The sequence below is a fragment of the Chrysemys picta genome, chromosome 11, assembly GCF_011386835.1.
Source record: "Chrysemys picta bellii isolate R12L10 chromosome 11, ASM1138683v2, whole genome shotgun sequence".
NCBI classification, from domain to species: Eukaryota; Metazoa; Chordata; order Testudines; family Emydidae; genus Chrysemys; species Chrysemys picta.
In genome coordinates, this window is record NC_088801.1 from 49,296,266 (window position 1) to 49,318,245 (window position 21,980).

The 21,980-nt window shown below is 40.2% G+C and overlaps 1 protein-coding gene across 6 annotated transcripts in view; it reads right to left on the reverse strand.

Annotated features, from left to right (window-relative positions):
* The window catches only part of CALCRL (calcitonin receptor like receptor), a 93,775-nt gene that overhangs the window by 30,819 nt on the left and 40,976 nt on the right, over positions 1 to 21,980 (reverse strand). For 2 of the 6 annotated variants that reach the window (XM_008172783.4, XM_065561990.1), the window contains exons 2-9: positions 18,192 to 18,362; positions 16,482 to 16,518; positions 10,699 to 10,787; positions 8,646 to 8,748; positions 6,814 to 6,958; positions 5,243 to 5,353; positions 4,015 to 4,127; positions 2,828 to 2,919 (exon numbers count right to left, since the gene is read on the reverse strand). In XM_008172783.4, the coding sequence (XP_008171005.1) occupies positions 2,828 to 2,919; positions 4,015 to 4,127; positions 5,243 to 5,353; positions 6,814 to 6,958; positions 8,646 to 8,699 (515 nt within the window). In that variant the 5' untranslated portion in view covers positions 8,700 to 8,748; positions 10,699 to 10,787; positions 16,482 to 16,518; positions 18,192 to 18,362. The remainder of the gene's footprint in view (positions 1 to 2,827; positions 2,920 to 4,014; positions 4,128 to 5,242; positions 5,354 to 6,813; positions 6,959 to 8,645; positions 8,749 to 10,698; positions 10,788 to 16,481; positions 16,519 to 18,191; positions 18,363 to 21,980) is intronic. The other 4 variants (XM_065561989.1, XM_008172782.4, XM_008172781.4 and 1 more) reach the window with 2 other exon arrangements.

Consider the following 21,980-nt stretch of genomic DNA (forward strand, 5'->3'; position numbering starts at 1 on the left):
ACACAAGAACAAGGGGATGTTCAGTGAAATTGAAAAGTGGCAACTTCGAAGCTGATTTTTTTTTCTTTATACAATATATAATATGACCCTGGAACTCTCTGCCAAAAATTTAGCAAGAATCAAAAAGAGACTGGGCATTTATGTAGATAACAAGACTATCCAGAGTTATAAAAGCTAATGCTTACATTTTTCGGGAAGGGATATAAAACCATCTGCTTTAGGATTTAAACCAATCTCTACCAGGGTCTAGCATGAAACCTTCATGAGGGACAGATTATCCCATATCTGTCTACTATGAGGTTTCCTGCACCTTTCTTCTGAAGCATCTAGTTCTGGCCACTGTTGGAGATCGCATACTAGACAAGACCACAGGTCTAATCCAGTACAACAATGTCTCTGTTTCTATGTCTAATTAATTTTTCCTCTTTCTTCCTCCAAACCTTTTCCCTCCCTCCCTGTGCCTGTTGTTCTTGTAAGCTGTCACTTGCCCCATCCTTTCTCTGCCCTCTCTTTATTTTAAATCTTTCTTAAGAGCTTGGTTAGCAGGTAGTTTATATGATACACAAGTAAGATGTGTGTGTGTGGTACTTCAATGTTTACACACCCTCTGATTTTCTTTCACAGGTTCAAGGTCTTGGAACAAATTTTGAAAGAGAAAGTAGTTAAGGACACAGGTAAACAGTAAAAGGGATAAAATACAACATGATTTTACAAAAGGTAGATTGTGCCAGACCAACCTGATCTCCTGCATTGAGAAGATAACTGATTTTTTAGACAAAGGAAATGCAGTAGATCTAATCTACCTGAATTTTAGTAAGGCATTTGATACAGTTCCCCATGGGAAATTGTTACTTACATTGGAGAAGATGGGGATTAATATGAGAGTTGAAAGGTGGATAAGCAGCTGGTTAAAGGGGAAACTACAACAGGTCATACTGAAAGGTGAACTGTCAGGATGGAGGAAGATTACTAGTAGAGTTCCCCAAGGATCAGTCTTGGGACCAATCTTATTTAACATTTTTATTAATGACCTTGGCACAAAAAGTAGAAATGTGTTGATAAAATTTGTGGATGACACAAATTTGGAAGGTATTGCTCATATGGAGGAGGACCAGAATATCATAAAAGAATGTCTGATGACCTTGAAAACTGGAGTATTCGAAATAGGATGAAATTTAATAGTGCAAAGTGCAAGGTCGTACACTTAAAGATTAACAACAAGATTTTTTTGCTATAAGATGTGGACTTATCAGTTGGAAGCCACAGAGGAAGAGAAAGAAATGGCGTATTGGTTGATCACAGGATGACTATGAACCACCAATGCGATGCAAGTGTGAAAAGAGCTAATGCAATCCTAGGATGCATCTGGAGAGATATTTCCAGTAAGGACAGGAAAGTGTTAATACCATTATACAAGGCACTGGTGAGACCTCATCTGAAATACAGTGTGCAATTCTTGTCTACCATATTTAAGAAAGAGGAATTCAAACTGGAACAGGTGCAGAGAAGAGCTACGTTGGATGATCAGAGGAATGGAAAACCTACCTTTTGAGAGGAGACTCTAACAGCCTGGCTTGTTTAACCTAACCAAAAGAAGGCTGAGAAGAGATATGATTGACTCTATAAATACATCAGAGGGATAAATACCAGCGAGGGAAAGGAGTTATTTAAGTGAAGCACCAATGCGGATACAAGAACAAATAGATATTAACTGGCCATCAATAAGTTTAGGCTTGAAATTAGACAGTTTTCTAAGTTTGAAGGCTAGAATAGAAGAGGAAGGATATAGGGGTGGATGGGTCTAACAGTCCACAGATCCACTGGCCATTGTTTCTCATGGAGGCAGCCACAGTGTTGTGGGCGCTCTTGCAGCCTCAAACTAGCAGTAGAGACTCAAAAGCAACTTTGTTGCCTCTCTTTGTTTTGGAATGGAGGAGGAGGAGGAAACAAACCTGGCTGCCTGGCCTTGGTGTGGAGGACAGGGATTTATTCCAAAGTATCTGTATTATTTTGAGTATCTTGCTATTCAATACTCACCTTCCTTTAGCTGTAGGTCTAGGAATGTCCTCTGGTCCCTCTGAACAAGCTCATTAAATGCTTTAAGATGGAGCAGTTCCATAGTGTAATAGCTGTCAAGTAGTGTTTATTAGCTCATTACACTAAAGGGTCAGTTCAGCAGGACCAGAGGCTCACACCTGAAGAAACCATTGGCTCACACCTGAAGAAACCATTGGCCAGCCAGACACCACCTGAAACTTCAGGCCAATAAGGGATAGTCAGTGATGCTTCCTTACTGTAGCTCAGGATTGCAACAAAAGCTGGGACGGGTGACAGAGTATTTGGTCACCTGACAGTAAACAAAAAATTCACCTGGCCAATTATTACTGATATATGTGTTATCCATAATTTGGTGTATACATTCCTATAATCAATGCCAAGAAGAAAAAGAAGAGGTGAGAATGCAGAGAATGGAGTATAAAGCCAGAGATAGGACAGTTACTCTAGATAATTTAAAAAAATGTCATCCTTAATTATTCACCTTAATCAGGCACTAGTTCCAGAAGACAATAATCAACATGATTTATTTCTTCTCCCTGCTCATACCCTTTACCTTCTTAGGTTTCTGGGAAATAGGAGAATTTTCCTTCCTATTATGATATACCTTTGAATGCTAAGACATTCAATGATCCAAACCCATATATTCAATTTGGATCCTCCACCCAACCCTTATTAACATTTTAGGGTATCAGGTATTTCAAATTGCCTGATTAGCCAGGATTATTGTAGCCAAGGGCATCTGGTGAAAGATGCAAAAACATATACTTACTTAAAATAAAAGAATATGCCAAGGGAAATCAAAAGTGATGCAATTGAAAGACCATGCCCGATGATAGCCAGATAATACAAATTCAGGGCTGTCTGCAATAAAGTAACAAAATAAAAAACACATTATCAGCAATACAAAAATACTCTTGATAAAAGTACACCCCAGCAGACCTCTATTACATGTAAAACATCTGTAATGGATTAAAAAATGAAAAATATTATAGATCAATAGTGAGTCAGCTCTAGAGGTCCTGTGATTAACTCTAAGAGGATCCTAAGCCATTGAAGATTCTCTCTCCATATGGCACGTAACATTAGTAGCGGTCATGTTTAATGCTCATTGTATATCAGTTAATGCGTCATTTTTTAATAGACACTCCTAAGTCTTTTCTGTGCATTTACGTAATCTGAGCTATTTACGTTACTCTGCTAGGAACATTCATGGCTAAAGGTTGATTCATCCAATAATGCTGCTCCTCTGCAAAGCAGAAATTGATGTGTTTTGGAGATGCATTTATGTAACCCTTTCATGTGGAACTCTTGTAGGAGTGGGTTTTTCTAAGCATTTGAAAGACATTTCCTTCCAAACAGGGCCTTCGTTTGCCATGCTGGAATTTCAGCTTTCAATCAGCATTCCAGGAAGAGCATGAAATAAATTAATGATAACTCAAAAATAGCTGCAATTAAACTTGTGTCTTAAATCTGTCTTCAGCAAGCTACATTAAAGAATTTTGAAAAATTACGTAGTAAAGAAAACACTGTAAAAATAAACACTTATAAAGAGCAGTTTAAGGAATACTTGGCAACATATGATGTATCTTCATTAATAATTTGAAGTAAGCAGCGCATTAAACACTACCACCACTTTGAATTTACCTAATGCTTTCCAGTCAAGATTGTCAATATTACAAACATCCAGTTATTGAATTTAGCCTCTCAAAAACACCTATGATGCAGTAAGTCTTCTTACCCCCATTTTGCATAAATGGAAATGCAGGCATAGAGGGCAAAATCCTCTCCACCTGCATACAGCCCTAATAACTGGGTTCTGTGAGAGGAATTGAGATGAGAAATCCATGCCCTCAACACAAGACTAGGGCATCGGACTACAGTGCAGATTCCTGACTTCCAGAGACTCAATTAAAACCTTTGGCCTCCTATCCATGGTAACATGCATTCCTCTCCTACCTTTACTTTTTCATGTGTACGGAGATTACACTGGGTGTAGTTTGTCCATGTTCTGTTGCTTTCGGGATGTCTAAACCAGTTTCCATTTTGGTCACAAATCTTTGTAACTTTTTCTTTAGCCAGCCAAAATGGGGAAGAAAAAGCAAGCCAAAAAAAAAAAAAAGTCAATACTCAATGTCTGTTTCTCCATCTCTAGTATTTCAAAGCCTATAAAAACTGGCAAAGGACAGAGAGATTTATTAGTGTGACGAGAGAGCTTTCTTACATTAATATGAATTTTGAGAACCTGGTAGCCATTGTATTTGCTTGGCAAGGGCAAGCAAACAAAAATACCACCCCCCCATCCTTCAATCTAATTACTCTAAAACTGTATCACACAAACTATTAGAGAACTAGATGGCATGATAAGAAGATTTAAGTTATGTCAAGTATCATAAGATACTTGCATCTGAGGAAGTGAGGTTCTTACCCACGAAAGCTTATGCTCCCAATACTTCTGTTAGTCTTAAAGGTGCCACAGGACCCTCTGTTGCTTTTTACAAGTTCTTATGTGATAATCAGGGATCTAAATTAAAATCTGAAATTTTAGTCTAATAAATAGAGTTGGAGAGGAAAGAAAATGTCAGGAGAGATATTGCTTATAATGTTGACAGTCACTGAAGAAATTGCTTTATCTGTGAATGCTTTACTGCCAATGCCTAGCCAAATACTCTCAGACATGAAAGGGCACTGGGAGACCCCAAACACAGAAGAATCACTCCAGTTTATGACATTCTCATGACCACAGAGGGCATGTTTCAATTAGGAAAATAGGTCAAGGTTGACCATGGAGGGAAAGTAGTTAACTGTGACCAGCTGAATTTGAGGTAAAAGGTATTAACATCTGTCTACATGTTAGGGAAACATTCTGGGTTAACTAACACGTTAACAAATCTTGTGCTACCCTCACCTTCTTTTTCTAATCTATGCCGCCTTGCAGGGGCAGTTATCAGTGCAGTGGTGCAGTGGGGAGTGTCCTGCCAGTGGGTGGGTGTGGCCAGTGGACCTGGGCAAGGAGCAGGAGCATACATCCAATAGATGTGCAATAACATGGCACCTTTTGTAGTAGCAGCTGCCCAGGTGCTGAGCCACTGATCTGTGCTTGGTGGTTAGATCAAGAAGAAGATTAAATCATCCCCAGATGCCATTTAGCCAAACAAAACTGGCATACAGGTTCATACACATTTACCTGATGGGTTAAAGTCCTGAAAGTAGTCAGGACAGCGTTGTATTGATACGGTTCCTGCTGCAACATCATTCCAACACAACCAACCATCCCATGTTCTGTTACAGTAAGGACCTACACAAATGTAGAGAAATCAGATAATAAAGTTTGATTCCACATTCACAAAAGCCTTACAATAATTAGGTGTAAAATCTGGAAGCGAGCATATAAACCAAATAATTTCTCTAACAGTTATCCCAGGTCTTTTACATGTAGCTTTTAAATCTTCAACACAGAACAAAAGTATTTCAATCAAAAGCAACCTTCTTTTCTTGAATAAAAATCTTAAAGCAACGATTTGGAATGAGCTTTTAAAGGATGAAGTAAAATCTTTGCCAAAATATGTTAATTAAAAAATTGCATCTGATCCAATGATAAGAATAATACCTTTATTTGTAAGTACATTTCTTTCATTAAGATGTATTTAAAATGTGTCATCATTCACCAGAATTGTGACTACAAAGGCCTAACCTGCACTTTATGCTCAATGCCAGGTCTAGAGTAGAGCTATGCAATGTATTAGATAGTCACAGTCCTGAGACACAAGTGACTGAACTAACCAGTTTAAATTGAAATAATCTATGTTAGGATAAAGAACAAACTTGTAAAGACTATTTCCTTGCTTTTATTTACACAGCAGAGCTATACAATATGCCCATAGCCAGGTGGAAGGCACAGATCTGTACGAGTTATATTTATTTTTAAACTGCCTAAACATTTGTCTTGACCATAGATGATAATTTAATCAGGAGAAAAAAATCAGTGTAAAATCTCTCTTCTCCCACCTTCTAAGATTCCAATATTTTTTAAAAAAAGATTTAAAAAGGGAAAGTGAATAATTCGATCTTGAATATTTTCATGAGTTCCTGTAAATGGTTTGTGTCAAAAGTGGGTTACTATTTAAAAGGCAAAGAATATTTCTAGGACCCAGAAGTTAGAAGAAAGCAAGGATGTACCAATATGTGAACATTTCCAGTTAAGTATTTATATCACCTGTTTAACATGAAGTGCTTTCAATTTTCCTCGGGACATGAAACAGCGGGTCCAGAGGGGTGGAAGTACCTATAATAGCTATAGGTGGATAAACTTTCTTCATTTATCTGGGCTGGAATTGAATATTTAGTTATCCATATTTATAAATAAAGCATTAGTCTGTAGGTAGTGGTGTTTTAGGTAGCTAACATACTGCAGCACCTTTCCATAGCAATTAAATATTCTTCCTCACTGCTAAGGAAAATCACATGCTTGTCTTTCTGAAAGTTACAGAAATGCAATTCGTGTTATAGATAAAAAAAGTTACTAATAAGACAAGGAAGGAGGAGGACTTTAAAATTTCTTAGTTATACAATTCAAATCTACTGTCTACTTCCTCTAGGTACTGCTTTGATTATAAATTCTCTGGGTTAGGGGCAATCCATCCATCCATCTTTCTTTCTTGTTTGTGTTTGTACATCACCTAGCACAACAGGACTCTAGTCCATTAGTCCTAGGCACTATGGTAACTCAAATAATAAATAATAAGAAAAACCATTTACCTTCTTTACTACGAATAGGATCTTGTGTAATTTTCTGATAGCATTCATATTGTGCTGTCATAATTTTATTCCTAGTCACACTCAACTGAGTGGAGTCTTCTGTCACATTCTGATTCTGCTCATTTGGTATAGCAATGGCAAAAAACTAGGAAGAAAAGGAGATTTAAAAAAATATATATATGGAAAGTTATCGTTGTTTTCACAGCACTTTTTTCTGTAACTGCTACAGTGGATCTTTTTTCAGAGTGGTAGCTTTGTTAGTCTGTATCAGCAAAAACAACGAGGAGTACCTGTGGCACCTTAGAGACTAATACACTGATTTGGGCATAAGCTTTTGTGGGCTAAAGCCCACTTCATCAGATTCATGGAGTGGAAAATACAGTAGGCAGGTATATATACACAGTACATGAAAAGATGGGAGTTGCCTTACCAAGGGAGGAAAAATCACTTTTGTAGTGGAATGAGGCCAATGTAATCAGGGTGGCCCAACTACAAAAACTAATTTCCCCCTACTGTTACTCACACCTTCTTATCAACTGTTTGAAATGGGCCACCCTGATTACATTGGCCTCATTACCACTACAAAAGTGATTTTTCCTCCTTTGGTATTCTACTGTTGAGAATAGCCCACTTCCACTTTAATTGAATTGTCTCGTTAGCACCAACCCCCCACTGGGTAAGACAACTCCCATCTTTTCATGTACTGTGTATATATACCTGTCTACTGTATTTTCCACTCCATGCATCTGATGAAGTGGGTTTTAGCCCACAAAAGCTTATGCCCAAATAAATTTGTTAGTCTCTAAGATGCCTCAAGTTCTCCTCGTTGTTTTTAGTGGATCTTTTGATTTTCAGGTTAGCATGCTGATATATAAGGAGCTTGCAATTATTATTATTATTAAAACAATTTCACCAAAAGTAGCCATTAGAGCTCGTTACAGACAAGCTGGTTCTCTTCCTGTTCATTTGGTGAGTCTTCTTACTATTAAATCAAAATAAAGTGCCCCTGCTTGAGGGCAGAAGTGATGATCTGACATGATAAGACTGCAATGGATCATGGAAGAGAATAAAATGTATTGACAAAATCAGAAGAAGTTAAAGGACCTTTTACAAAGCCCATTGAAGTAAATTGAAGTGTGAACATTGATTCTGAAGGAATTTGGATCAAGCCCCAAAGGATTTTCTATGAAACAAGACTTACTAATTGAAGTTATTGGGGCTTTTGGTTTGTTTTAGGGCTGTTTGGTTTCCTCTATAGTTTATAAAGAATAAAACAAACCACACCAAAACAGTAAGGTCAAAGGAATTGGGTGATTAATGTGTTACTGTAGTCATATGGAGGACACATTATTCTGAGTTTATACGGGCACTTATACTAAGTTATGAAAATAAGGAGAGTCAGACTGAAGACTGACAATGAAAAGTTTTTCACTGACTGTATTGCGTACCTATTGGGCTTAGAAATCTATCAGTCTATCTGTCTATCATGAGTCCCATCTGCTTTAGTTGAAGTCAATGGAAGTTTTCCCATTGACATAAATGGGTATAAGGTCAGAACCCATCACTGCTGCAAAACCCATTGCTAGCGGAGGACACAATTGTGATCAGTGGCAGGAAAGGATTTCAAACTTCTGTATGTCTCCTAGTTACTACACAGGCATTAAAAGCAGGATATACCATTAAAGGGTATTGTCCTCTACCGGAGCTTTACATTAGAGCAAGACAAGAATTTCTATTCTGTATTTCCATATTTGCCAGAGAAGTCAAGATCTGTGTCGCAGCTCTGAAAACTGAAAGTGGAAATACATGTTAAGAAAAATGTTAAAACTCACCATGGTAACTGACAAGAGGAGCAGCAATTGAATGATCCAATTTGTCTCCATCATTAAATCTGATTCAATGTGTTTTATGCTACAGTTCAACAACAAGATCAAGCTGCAATGGAAAAGTTGTAAGAAAAATAGAAGTAATTCATATAATTCAAAATCTACTGAAAACTGACAAAAATGGCTGCCATTTTTCTTTATAGTTCACTACAATCAATATATCTAGAGCCCAGTTGTGACCCCATTTCCATGGCTACAACTCCTATCACTCAGGTGGTGCAAAGGGGGTAATCCACAGCAGATCACCAGTAGACAATTCCCATGATGTGGGGGGACTACATGTTAGTGTATCTGTGTTGCTATTTGGACCCACACCTCTGCCTCCACCTCCTCCCAGAATAGGGGCTGTGTTGGGGTGGGGAAGAGGGCATGGCAGAGCTCTGCTACACCAATCCTCCACTGGGGAGATCTATTAAGGACCTACATCAATGGTGGAATTTTGATATGCCTGATAACAGCTTCAAGTGGTATCAGAACCAGAGCTGGCTCTCAAATTCATGGAACTGGAGCTGGTGCTAGTTCCCCGAAGACTCTCTGTGGCTCAGCAGAGTTCTGGTGCAGGAGAGAATCTGCCCCATTACACTATAGGTCATTAAACATGCAGTAAATTCTGGCTACACGCCAGGGTTGAAGCCCATGTGTTAAGTAAAACTGCAGTTTAGTTTATATGAGCGTTTAACTGGCATGTTTAAAAAGGAAATTCCACTTCTTCCTTCCTTTCACTCCTGTGACACTGATGGAAAAACTGATCCATAGGCAGCAACTTTAGGCTAATGCTACAGCTTCCCAGGGATGATGGGAGTCAATGCAAATGCAGGGATTAACAGTGAGCTGTAAAATAGCTTCCATATCTGCTGATGGTTGAACATTCCCAAATATGGAAATATCAGATCTTTGTGGAACTTCTGTAACATCTCTCCCATAAACATAATAATGTATTTCCATTACCCAGCAAGAGAATAAATGAATAAATAACTAAATAAATAAAATTCTGTGTTCTGTTCCCTGTCTGTAGATGTAAACAGTGTGGGAACAGGATACCACTCTACATATAACAAATACATTGCAAATGTATTTCTGAATACTTTAAAAAGTAATTTCAGCTATTCCAAGGGCACCTTTTCACATTACAATGCAGATTGTTATATGAATGAATCTTTGTACATTGAGGTACAAATCCATTATCACCCCCTAAAAGGCATAAAAATCTCTTTCAAACCACATACATAGACATAATTGATCCTCCTGTGGGAAACCCTGTGGAAGAGGGTTGACAGGAGGAAATCTCTGAGATGTTCCCTTGCAATGATTTGTTCCTCATTGTTCCATTGTGGGATTGGATTTGCTCCCCACAAAACAGGCCACAGGGCTCAAACCCCTTCCCCTCAGACTCTGTAGATATGGGGGATAAGTGGAAAGGCAGGACCAACCACACAAAGGCCTCTTCCTCCCAATAGGCTACCCAGCCCACACCTTTCCTGCTGCTCTAGTAGGTGCTCTAATAACCTCCCTTAAGGTGGGAGCCCTACCAAGAAGATGATCCAGCAGAAAGATAATTCAGTCTGGGCCATATTACAGTATTTTAGGGAATAACATGACCCCCAACCCCCTCCCCCGACTCCAGATGTCTGTGTAGATCCCTGGACTTATGGAGCATCCTCCACAGAGTTCAGTTGAAGTGGGTGCTGCCATAGAGGTGTCTAAGACCTTCCACCTCTTCTACATGGAAGGCATGATCCATGCACTGATGGGACCTTCCAAATGTTGATCTGGGGGATATGATCAGGCCTCACTTTTCTAAATTAACATATTTTACTATATTAGCATTAATTACCAGTAATAGTAGTAGTAATCCACAGTACTGTAGGACTGAGCTTCAGGTTGTGGATGATACTACCAGAGCTACTCTAGCATTACTTAAGCCCCAAAAATCATATTCCGGATATTGCCGGTTTAACTGATGTTGAAGGGAGGGCACTATTGTGAGCCAATTACTTACATGCAAAGGTGTGTCCAGATTCCAACCACATTTTCCTTTGGGTCATACTCACTCTTGTCTCGGATATTTTCTTATCCAGTAGTTATGTCCTACAAGAGATTGATTGGTGACAATAAGCAAACAATTGAGCATACCTTGACCAACAGGGGTCATTTCACACAAAATCCATCACACACAAAACATAATCTTATATACATAATGATGATGGTAAGCAAGAAGCCTGCCTGTCTTTTATATTTTGTACAATGCCTAGTACAATGGGGGCCTTGACCACTTGGTACAATTGTAATACAAATAATTACTAAACATTCTTACTTTGTGGGATGTAGAGTTTGTTTAATTTTCAGGTTTTAATGAAGCCTGAAGGGGCCAATTTGGGCCTGGTATAAGGTTAAAGATACAGTTGTGCCTGTTTATACCAGGCATGAATTTGGCCCAATATCATTCTCTCTCTCTCTTCTACTATTGGTAGGTAACTCTCCTGAGGTGTCTTCCAACCCTAATCTTCTATGATTCTATTTAGAAAGGTGGTCACCCTTGTTAGTGTACTCAGAGTAGGAGGGGTCCCTAGCCAGAAGCTTTATCAGATTCTTTGACTATTAACCTGATCCTGAATAAGTAATGTAAGATGTAGTGTGTTATCATTTTGTTGTAACTTTGTCTTAATAAAAAGTTAAAACATATTCTTGAAAGTGGGTCCTTGCAGAGACCATTATCTGATATACAGACTAGGAAGAAATATTGTTGGTTAGTTTCTAACCAGTCTGTTTGTAAAAGGAACAGCTAAACATTACATGTGTATTGAGCAAAGCATGATATGATCCCAGTGATAATGGAGACTTTTGATTGTTAGACTTCAAAAGCCCATTGCCTCTCAGGTTACCCACATACAATCTCTGGACCATGTGACTAGGGCACAGAGCTGAGAGAAAGCAGACAGCTTTGGGCTGTGAAGGAGGAAAGACTTTCCTGCACTACGACGTTCCAGGGATACAGCATAGACTCTACTTTGTATTTGAGGGTAGTGCTAATCTAGAGAAAGCTCTATATTTGGATAGGCCTGTTTATTTTCAGTCTCTCACCTTATGATTTTTTTTCTTTATTTATGCATAGTTACCAGTCAAATATTACTCTGATGGGAATTTGAACTAGAAATCAACATTTGAAAAATATATTGACTATTGCCATGAATTGCAATATTCTCCTGGGCCAGTTTGTTTACCTGCTGCATCGGCAGGTTCGGCCGATCGCGGCTCCCATTGGCCGCAGTTCGCCGTCCCAGGCCAATGGGGGCAGCAGGAAGCCGCAGCCAGCACATCCCTTGGCCCGTGCCACTTCCCGCAGCCCCTATTGGCCTGGGACGGCGAACCGCGGCCAGTGGGAGCCGCGATTGGCTGAACCAGCCGACGCAGCAAGTAAACAAACTGGCTCGACCCACCCTGGCGAACTGTGTGCCAGAGGTTGCCGACCCCTGCATTAAATGTTCTTCACAATGAATTATTTCACGGGTTGTAGTTAAAAGAACCTAAACTGGAGCTGGACAAATAAGCTGTTGTTTTGGACTGTCACATTCAGATAAACTGAAAGGTCTCTGGACTCATAGAGAAGACAGAGAAAGTAGTAGTTAACTACCTGGACACAAGGTCATAATACTGAAGGCAGTTGTCTTTTCCTCTCCAAACAATGACATATTAGTGCTAGGAAGCCCCATTTTGTCCTCAAGAACAGTGATCCAAATGGGGTGCCAGGCACTGTTATATATTTTAGGGCATGCAAGTATAATTTAGGATTTTGTTTGCCTATTTACTGATGATTTGCATGAGTCTGAAATTTCCATAGTTTTCTCTATAACAGTCTCTAAATAGTTTTCCAAAACATATTCTCGCTGACTGATAGATTTAGCATGTAGGGTCAAATAATGCCATTAGATACACCTGTGTACCTCCATTCACTTCAGAGAGGTTGTACAGTGTAAATGAAGACAGAATTTGGCTCTTTTGATTAAGGGTGCAAGACTATTTACATTTAACATTAAACAATATTGGCCACCTACTAGCCCAGTTACTTAAATGAGGCACACCTTTTGTAGGTAATGGCTTTATAAGAATCTCATATCAACTCTTCCAGGGGCATGCTCAAACTCTGAGTTCCTAATTCCTCTTAGTAGACAAGAGATGAGCTCATTTCTGCAATGCTGTGAGTGCTTCCTACTCAGTGTCCCCAAAGTTGTTAATGTACATTCAATTTATACCTAAGAAAAGAAAGTCTCTTCCTAGAGATGACTGTTTTTTTGATATAATTGGAAAATGTGTGGGTGCAGTTCATATAGTATACATTTGGATTTCAATAAAGAATTTTCTACATCATCTCATGAATTCATTAGATCAAAATTTATTCTATTTGGTTTGGATAAGAACATTGCCATGTAGATTAAAAAGTGGCTGAAGGATAAACAGCAGTACATAGAGTTAGGTTTGAGGTGGTTGTTGAGATACAGCTGATATAAATGTTAAATCCTATTTTAATGACCCTATCCTGTTTTAGTAAGCTGAAAAACATAAATGGAATTCACAGATGATTCTAAGTTGAAAGGTGTTGAGAGCAGAAGTAAGGAAACAAAATACAAGGGTATCTATGGAGAGAAGATTTAACTTGGGAAAGATTCAGGATAATATATTTGGGGGAATATAGTCAGATTCAAAAATACATTTAATGGCAGAGAAAAACAGAAAGCATTAATGCTGAAAGAAACCTAAGAATAACAGTGTAAAAAAATATTCCCACAGTGGAAGTCTTACTCTACAGTAAAATTGCAAGCAGTTAAGGATGTTCATATAGGCAGCTATTTTGCAATGCAAATTTGGCTGGTTTTTTTTGGGGGGGAGGTGTTTTTTTGTTTTTTTAAATAGTGTCCTCTATCACTGTCATATCTAGGAAAACAACATTCCAGTGAACTTACAAACTTTAAGAGATTTGAATGAGAATAGTTTTAAAAGAAATTTAAAACAGGTTATTCCTAGATTCCCAGGCCGGAAGGGACCATTGAGATAATCTAATCCAAAATAGGGCATAGATCTTCCCCAAAATAATTCCTGGAGCATATCTTTTACAAAAACCATTCAATCGTGACTTAAAAATTGTCAGTGATGGAGAATCCACCACAACCCTTGGTAAATTGTTCCAGTGGTTAATTACACTACTGTTAAAACATGTATGCCTTATTTCCGATCTGAATTTATCTAGCTTCAATTTTCAGCCATTGGATCATGTTATAACTTTCTCTGCTAGACTGAAGAGTCCATTATTAAATATTTGGTCCTCATGCAGATACTTACAGACTGTGCTTAAGTCACCCCTTAAACTTCTCTTTATTAAGTTAAATAAAAGGCTCCCCAGCTGGACTTCATGCATGAAGTATGGCAGCCAGGCTTCTGCCCGGATGCCCCACTTCCCTTCAGGAAAGGGAAGACTGTAATGCAGCATGTGAGATAAAGTCCAACCAGGGAGTCTGCAGATAGAAGAGAATGGCGGCATAAGACACCCAAAACTACTTCTCCCATCTGACTGTAACTGGCAACTCCGTAATGAGAGAGGACGAGTATTCTTACAGTGGTTCACATTAACGTGAGCTTTTTAAAAGTCCATCAAAAATGCAACTTAATAGAAACATGGTGGAAGCCCATGCACTGAGTCCCCCTCTCTTCCCTCACATCTCTATGTGCTGGTGACAGGTTCAACAAGACAGACAATAGGTCATCAGTTTACATATTAGATATTGAGGGTAAATGTGATTTAATGTATTCATTGATACAAAGTCTTAAGTATTGTCTAAAATAAAGGCACTAGGATTAGCATGGGGAATTTGTTAGTCTCTAAGGTGCCACAAGTACTCCTATTCTTTTTGCGGATACAGACTAACACGGCTACTACTCTGAAAACAGTAAATCAGTTCTTCAGATATCACACTTGTATTTTACTTTTATTGTCTACTGTACAGAACACGGAATAACTTAACCATATGAACTGCATGTTTCTTCTCTTTACTACATTCCTCTTAGCCAAATTATTTCTATTTTTTATATTATTTCCATTGCATTTGTAGTATTTGTCATTGTCAGCAGTGACATGTGCTGCAGAAGGCAGAGCTCCACAACTGTAGAATGAACTGAGCCAAAAGAGTCACTCATAAAGCTTTAACAGATGTTTTTTCCCCTTCCCCTCCTGTTTTCTCCACAAAACCATCCTGCCCGCACAAAACAGCTGTTTCTGCTTTTACTCTTTTCCCTTCCTCAGAAGAGTAAATGTCCTCCTGATTGAACTGCAGAAAGGTACCATTTTAACACCAGAGCAAAGGGAGAATACAACCAGAAATATCAGGGCTTGAACTTGTATCCTCTGGGCATAGCTAGCACAGAAGAGGAAACGGGCCAGGCACCTTTCGGCCACTGTGTGTGTACATTCTCTCTCTCTCTCTGGGAGAGATTTTACAGAATGAATGATTTAAGCTCTATTTAGTGTTAGAGCCATCATGAAAATCTGCAACACTGGATTTACTGCTGTATATGCAAACCTCTTTGGTTGAAAAATTGAAGTGGATGTTTTATGACAACACTCTGTCACACAGAGAAAGTACTTCCTGATTTTGATTGGTTGGAATTACCCTGAGAATAACTGTTCTCACAATATTTTGTTATCTCTGTTTAGAATCAGGGAGTGAGGAGGCATAGGACTCAAAACATTTCAAACCTCAGGCAAACTTTTGGTTTGGTTCAGCCCAAGATATGGGCAAAGGACCAAGCTGGAAACGATCCAAACTTTTTTATGCATCTCTAATTCAAATGGCCTGCAAGGATCTTTTGACAGTTTGAGGAAGTCTCAAATCAAAATCATGTTCCAAATGGAACAGCACATAGGGCTCAATCCTGGCAGGTGCTAATCACCCTCATTTACTGTTGACTTCTGGAGCACTCTGCACCTTAAAGGAGGAGGCCCATAATAACTCCTAATTAAAAAGCTTGATTAACAGTGATACTAAACAAATTTCAGATTCATTGAGAAAGCTGAAGGAGGACTGCAAAGTGTCCAGGGCTACTGCAGTGCAATTTGGAAATATTTTTAATCTGATAAATGACTTTTCAGACTTTGAGGGATTGATTCCCCATTTACAGAGTTTGAACGAAGGACATCCAGATCCATTGTCGATAACACTACCCCGTCCACTAAAGGAGGCTAGTTGACCACAGTTAGCAGTTTGTTGAACTGGTTTTTAACCAGATCTCTAACAATTAGAGGGAGACCCCATTATAGCTAGCTGATAATTAACTTGTTACATCTGAGCTGAACATTTTCAGGTCACTAGAATTCCCTTTTCAACACTGTTTTGAATTAACTCACAGGCAACAGCACGTCGAATTCAGCAACATCGCACAGACATCTTTGCAAACCCCCTAGAACTGTTCTTATGGCACTTGTGCAGTGGCACTGAAGCGTTAGCTTCCCATGAGCCTCAAAGGCTTCATTGCAGCATGCTCTTTCTCTGGGTAAAGCCGGATATGTTACTTGGTGAGCTATATTGCATCTTTTTATAGTTCTTGGGTGAATTGATACTTTGCCTGAATAAGTTGGATCCTCATGGGGTTATATTTCAGATAGTTCATGTACTAAACACAAAAAGCTAACCATAGCCTGACTTAATGTTCATATACTGGGCCAAATTGACCACTAGTGCAACTCAATTGTGATTTCAAGGGGATTGTTGCATTCAGCGCACTCACTATAGTTACCTTTTCTGTTCTGCTATGTAACTATTATCTCCCAAACCTGTACAAAGCAGAAAAGGAGGAATTAAACCACCTGGTGCATATACTTTTTTCAAATAATGCTCTTAAAGTCATTGGGTATAATTATGGCTGGTTCTGAGTATGTGCTAGTGGTGAGAGTGGGATCACAGAGCCTTCCCAGTACACTGCAAAGGAGGCAGCCATATTTTGGTTGCAAAATACTGTGGACCACAAGGGGAGAAGGCCAGAGGGCAGTTCCTGCAGCACTCAGGACCCTAGAAGAGTAGGATTTGGGTTTGGAGTGGTGGACCTTACCCAGTACAGCAGTTGGTAAATACAGAGCAGCACTGGAGAAAGCACATGCAATACCTGCAGAATAGGTGCAGAAACATTGCAGGGTCCTAGCTACCCTGGAAGTGGTGTTATCCCTGCTCCTGACTTCTGCAGGCATAATGCTTTCAGGGGTCTTCACACTGCTTAGTTCCTTTTCCCTCCGACCATTGCTCAGGCTCATTGAGCCTTAGTATAGACCTTTGCAAATTACTTTTGCCTGAAATAAAAACTCCTTGGAGCCCAACACCTTCAGCTAGGGGTCTACACATGAAGTGGCTGCAGCATGAAGGCCTGGAGCTCTTTGAGAGTGGGGGTGAGAAAATAAATTAGTAAGTGGAGAGCAAATGGGGGAAAGAGGAAGAAGAAGTATGACATTATAGTAGCTTCATTTTATTGTTGCTGGAAATTGTACATCAGCTTCTTCATGTACTAGCTGGAAATACAGACATTATGGTAAAGTGCTTCCTTGTACTTTCACGTCTTTCCCTGAGTCATCTTTTAAGATAGATGTGTTTGAAGGTCTCAGATGTGTTTCAGGTGAACTACTGCAGGCTAGTTCATGACATCGCATATCGTTTATACTCTCTTTATGAGGGTGCAAATAATTTTTTACCACTTAAAAGTAAAGTTGTTTGCCAGAGAGCTTGTACAGATTACAGAACAGCCTCTGTATAAGATTACAACACACTGAATTACTCCTGTGCACTTTCCCCCATTAGTAGATTTTGGCTACCACCCAATTAAATTTAGTTTCCCATGTCCAACGGATACTATAAGCAGTAATCAGTAATGTTCTTGGCCGTTGGCAATAATACTTAAGATCTTAAAAGAACTATCACAATATGTGGGCAGCACTATTTTTTTTTTTTGGTAACAGTGTCTTTTGCATTTAGTTCTAAATGTCTGATGAGATTGTAAATTGTCCTTGGGAGAGCCAGTAGGACTGACACTTTAGAATGGGGATTAAGAGGAAGAAATCCGCACAAGTTTCTGCTTGTGGAACTTTCTCAACAGTTGCTGCACTAGGGGCAGGGTTATTTCTCTCATGCAGAATAGCCTACGGTGCCTACCCAGAAAGGTTGCAGATCCTTCAGGATCAATAGGAGGCCAGGGCTATTCCTGTTTCCATGGTTATGGCTCACTGCATCAAATCAGTCTCTAGCAGGGGAACACTGATGGGCTAAAGGTGGTTCTCCAATGTGTGCATGGGAGGTCAAGGGAAGGAGGAATCGTGGAAGTATTATACAGTATGAGGCATGACTGGTGGTGGTAGTAAGGAGTTTTGGGGAGGAGGGATGATGCTTTCTCCTTGCCCTGATCCATCTGTGCCTCTCCTAGTCTACTCTCTGCCCTTCCTGCCCACTATGAGGACACCAATACCTGTAGTGAGCCTTCCATAGACTTTGGAGAGAAGAAGGAGTCAGAAATGTGGAACACTGCCAGTGGAACGGGGGCAGGGGATCACTGTGTCAGGGATCTCCTATGCATTGGGATTATGAAGGTATGTTCCAGCTGTATTTTCTCATGTTTCTGCAAGAATACCTACTGGTGCTAGATAAATAAAACCATAACAATCATAATCATACCTTATTTACCAGAAACAGCATGTAAGTCATTCAGAGCAGAGACAAAATTACAGAATCACTTCACAACATTTTGTAGATTATAATATTTCCTGTCAACAGTGCTAGCTATTTTGCCTTCTAGAGGGAAGAAGCAATCATAGTCGCATGGCATTGTACCATCATGCTTTCATTTCTAGCTCAAACAAAGGAACAAGCTGGCAGCATTCATAAAACCACCTTCCCTGGGAGAACTGGAAACCAATTTTTGCCTATTTTGTACAAAAAAGGTTGATATAAATCTAGGTTTTATTTACATTTTAAAACAACTGCATCTTTTACTGCTCTTGGCTATAGATTAAAATTAACATAAAAATGTTTCCCTTTATGAAGTAGTTGTTAAATAAAGGCACTAGTGGGTTTGGCAATGCACACCTTTGTAAACAGATTGATACTGCTGTAATTTGTTGCCATGCTAGATTCCTTGGTCTATTCATGAGGATATTATTGTGAGAAGTGAAATTTTAAGTTACTGTCGCTTATCAAGTGCCAGTTGTTTCTCGATTTGCTGAGGAACTTGTTTAACCCAGTACTCACTCCTTAAAAGATGTTTCTATATTGTATTTCAGAGAGCAACTCTCATTATTTATTTATTGCAGCTAACAAATCTGCTGGTTCAAACATTAAAAATGCATTTTCCTGTGCAAAAGAAATTGCACAGGCAGAAGCTCCTGGTCGCTTTATATGGTGCATAATTAAGAACTGCTACTTTAGGCCATCACATTCCCTCTAAAAAAAGATGGCAAAGCTATTTAGTGATGCTAACATTTGCAGAGAGCTATTATCAACCTAACTGTGTTTTTTCCTGTTTTACGAACATGTTCTCAATAGACATTTAAAATAACTTTCTTTCCTGAAAAGTCTTTGTGCCAAGAGCTCCCCGCCCCCCCCGGTTCTACCTACCATGTAAAACAAAGGTTTGTTCAAAAAAGAAATGCACAGTCACGCTTGACATATTTTAAGCAGCGTTAAAGAAAATTTCCCAAATAATCTTGTCTTTAAAGTCAACTTATTTTCACGAGCATTCAGAACAACAAAAGTAGCAGCTTTCCAAATGGTCACCATTTTATCATCAGCCCCCTCTTGTTAAAAGGGGCCTGTCCATTAACTAAATTGTCTGTTCCTAGCAAGAGACCAACTTTAAGAATGCTTTAAAAAAATGGAACTCATGATTATTATTTTACTGAGGCATAATTTAAAAAAACATTAAGTTATATTGTTAACAGTAAAATAAATAAAATCTTGCATTTCTACAGACTATCCTATTGGAGATCTTAAAGGTCTTGACAAACACTAATCACTGAAGCTTCAAAACACCCATGTGGGTAGGTTAGTTATGGATGGGTGAGCTGTTGCAATGAGAGGTTAAGTCATTTTTTTGAAAACAGAACAAGGATGTGGAACAGACAGGAAAAGAAGAACCCAGGACTTTTGATTTTTTTAATGACAAGTCTTCTTCATTATTCACAATTCATTCAGGGCTTATCAGAAATGCACAATTTAATAGTAGTATTTATTAGTATTAGAGTAGCACCTCGAGATCCCAGTTATAGACCAGGCTGCACTGTGCTAGGAACTGTACAAAAAGAACAAAAATATTTTAAGCAAGTTGGGACAGGGACTCTTTAAATAGAATATCTAGTTGTGTGGAATTCTATGTCTTTTCTGTTTGCAAAAAAAATACATTGTGAAACCCCATCCCTCCCCCACAAATATGTACTGTCCAGGAGTTGGAAAAACGTATGTTTTGAAACCATTATGAACAATCCAATTAGATGCCATGACGCCGACTATAATTTAGCAGACAATGTAGACCAGGACAAACCATGTTCAGCATCATGTCCACTAACCATGATTAAATACTGGGGTAGCTAGGTTTAATCATGGTTCTCTGACATGATACTGAACATGATTTATCTTGGTCTACACTGAGTGCTAAGTTGAGGTTAGCATCCTGGTGTCTAACTCAGTTGTTCACAATCATGCTCAAACATGAGTAGGTTCCAACCCAAACATAGAATAAGCACTCTTCAATCAGAAACAGTGAATGGAAACTCACTACTTTTTTAAAAAATAACTACAGATGAAACAACTCCAGGCTGCTGCATACTTTCAAGTCTCTCTCTTTCTCTCTAGTGTAATGGAGACACAACCCTTTAATAAAAGTCTTTGAAGAAAATATAACTTCTCTAATGGCTTCCATATTTAGGGTTACCATATTTCAGCAAGCAAAAAAGAGGATGGGAGGAGCCCCGCCCTAGCCCCGCCCCTGCCCCTCCCACTTCCCGCCCCCCCAGAACCCCCAACCCTCCCCCCGTTCCTTGTCCCCTGACTGCCCCCTCCTGGGACCCCTGCCCCTAACTGCCCCCCAGGACTCCACTCCCTATCTAAGCCTCCCTGCCTCTTGTCCCCTGACTGCCCCAACCCTTAGCCACACCCCCACCCCCAGACAGACCCCTGGGACTCCCACGCCCCATCCAACCACTCCCCACCCCCTGACAGCCCCCCCCAGAACTCCCAACCCATCTAAACCCCTCTGCTCCCTGTCCCCTGACTGCTCCGATCCCTCTCCCCACTCCTGCCCCCTGACAGCTCCCCCCCAGAACTCCCAGCCCCCCACCCCCCCGCTCCTTGTCCCCTGACTGCCCCCTCCTGGGACCCCTGCTCCTAACTGCCCTCCAGAACCCCACCCCCTACCTAAGACTCCCTGTTCCTTGTCCCCTAACTGCCCCCTCCTAAGACCCCCCCCAACTGCCCCCCAGGACCCTACCCCCTACCTGTACCCTGACTGCCCAAAACTTTCTCCACTCCCCCCCAAAAGCCCCCCCCCCGTTTCTTGACTGCCCCCTCCAGAACCTCCCTGCCCCTTCTCCTGCCCCCGGCCCCCTTACCCTGCTGCTCAGAACAGGGTGTTGGGCTCTGTGCGCGCCGAGCCGGACACGTGGCTGCGCTCCCCAGCACAACAAAACCCGGTCCCTGGCCCTGCACAGTGCTGCTGGACCGGGCTGCAGGGGAGAGCTGCCGGCTCAGAATGCAGGGCGGATCCGGCTCCTCTACAGCTGCTCCGGAGTCCAGCCCGGGACTTTCCTGCAGCCCTCCCAGCTGCTCGCTCTGCTCTGCCGGGGGAGGGGGGAAATCCCGGACATTTTGAGTGCTTTACAAATTCCCCCCGGACGCTATTTTTAGAACAAAAAGGAGGACATGTCCGGGTAAATCCGGACGAATGGTAACCCTACCATATTAACCCTAATTCTTAGGGCTCAGCTACTCCTTTCTCTGTATGATTGTGCCTAGGTGGGGGAGCTACCACTGCCATGTGCACTCCCTGGGAGCCCCAGGAACCATATACTGGGGATAGTCTCATCCAGAAATGTTCCTGGAGGTTCCCATTCCAGTGCTGCCCTTCTGCACCCCAGGCCAACATGTGCCATGCCTTTGAAAGCCATTTAGCTACAATAGGGGTCACTATCAAATCTGTTGCAAAGATGATGAATTAAGATAATAAAAACATGTAAACACTTAATAATGGAAACCTATCCTTTTACAG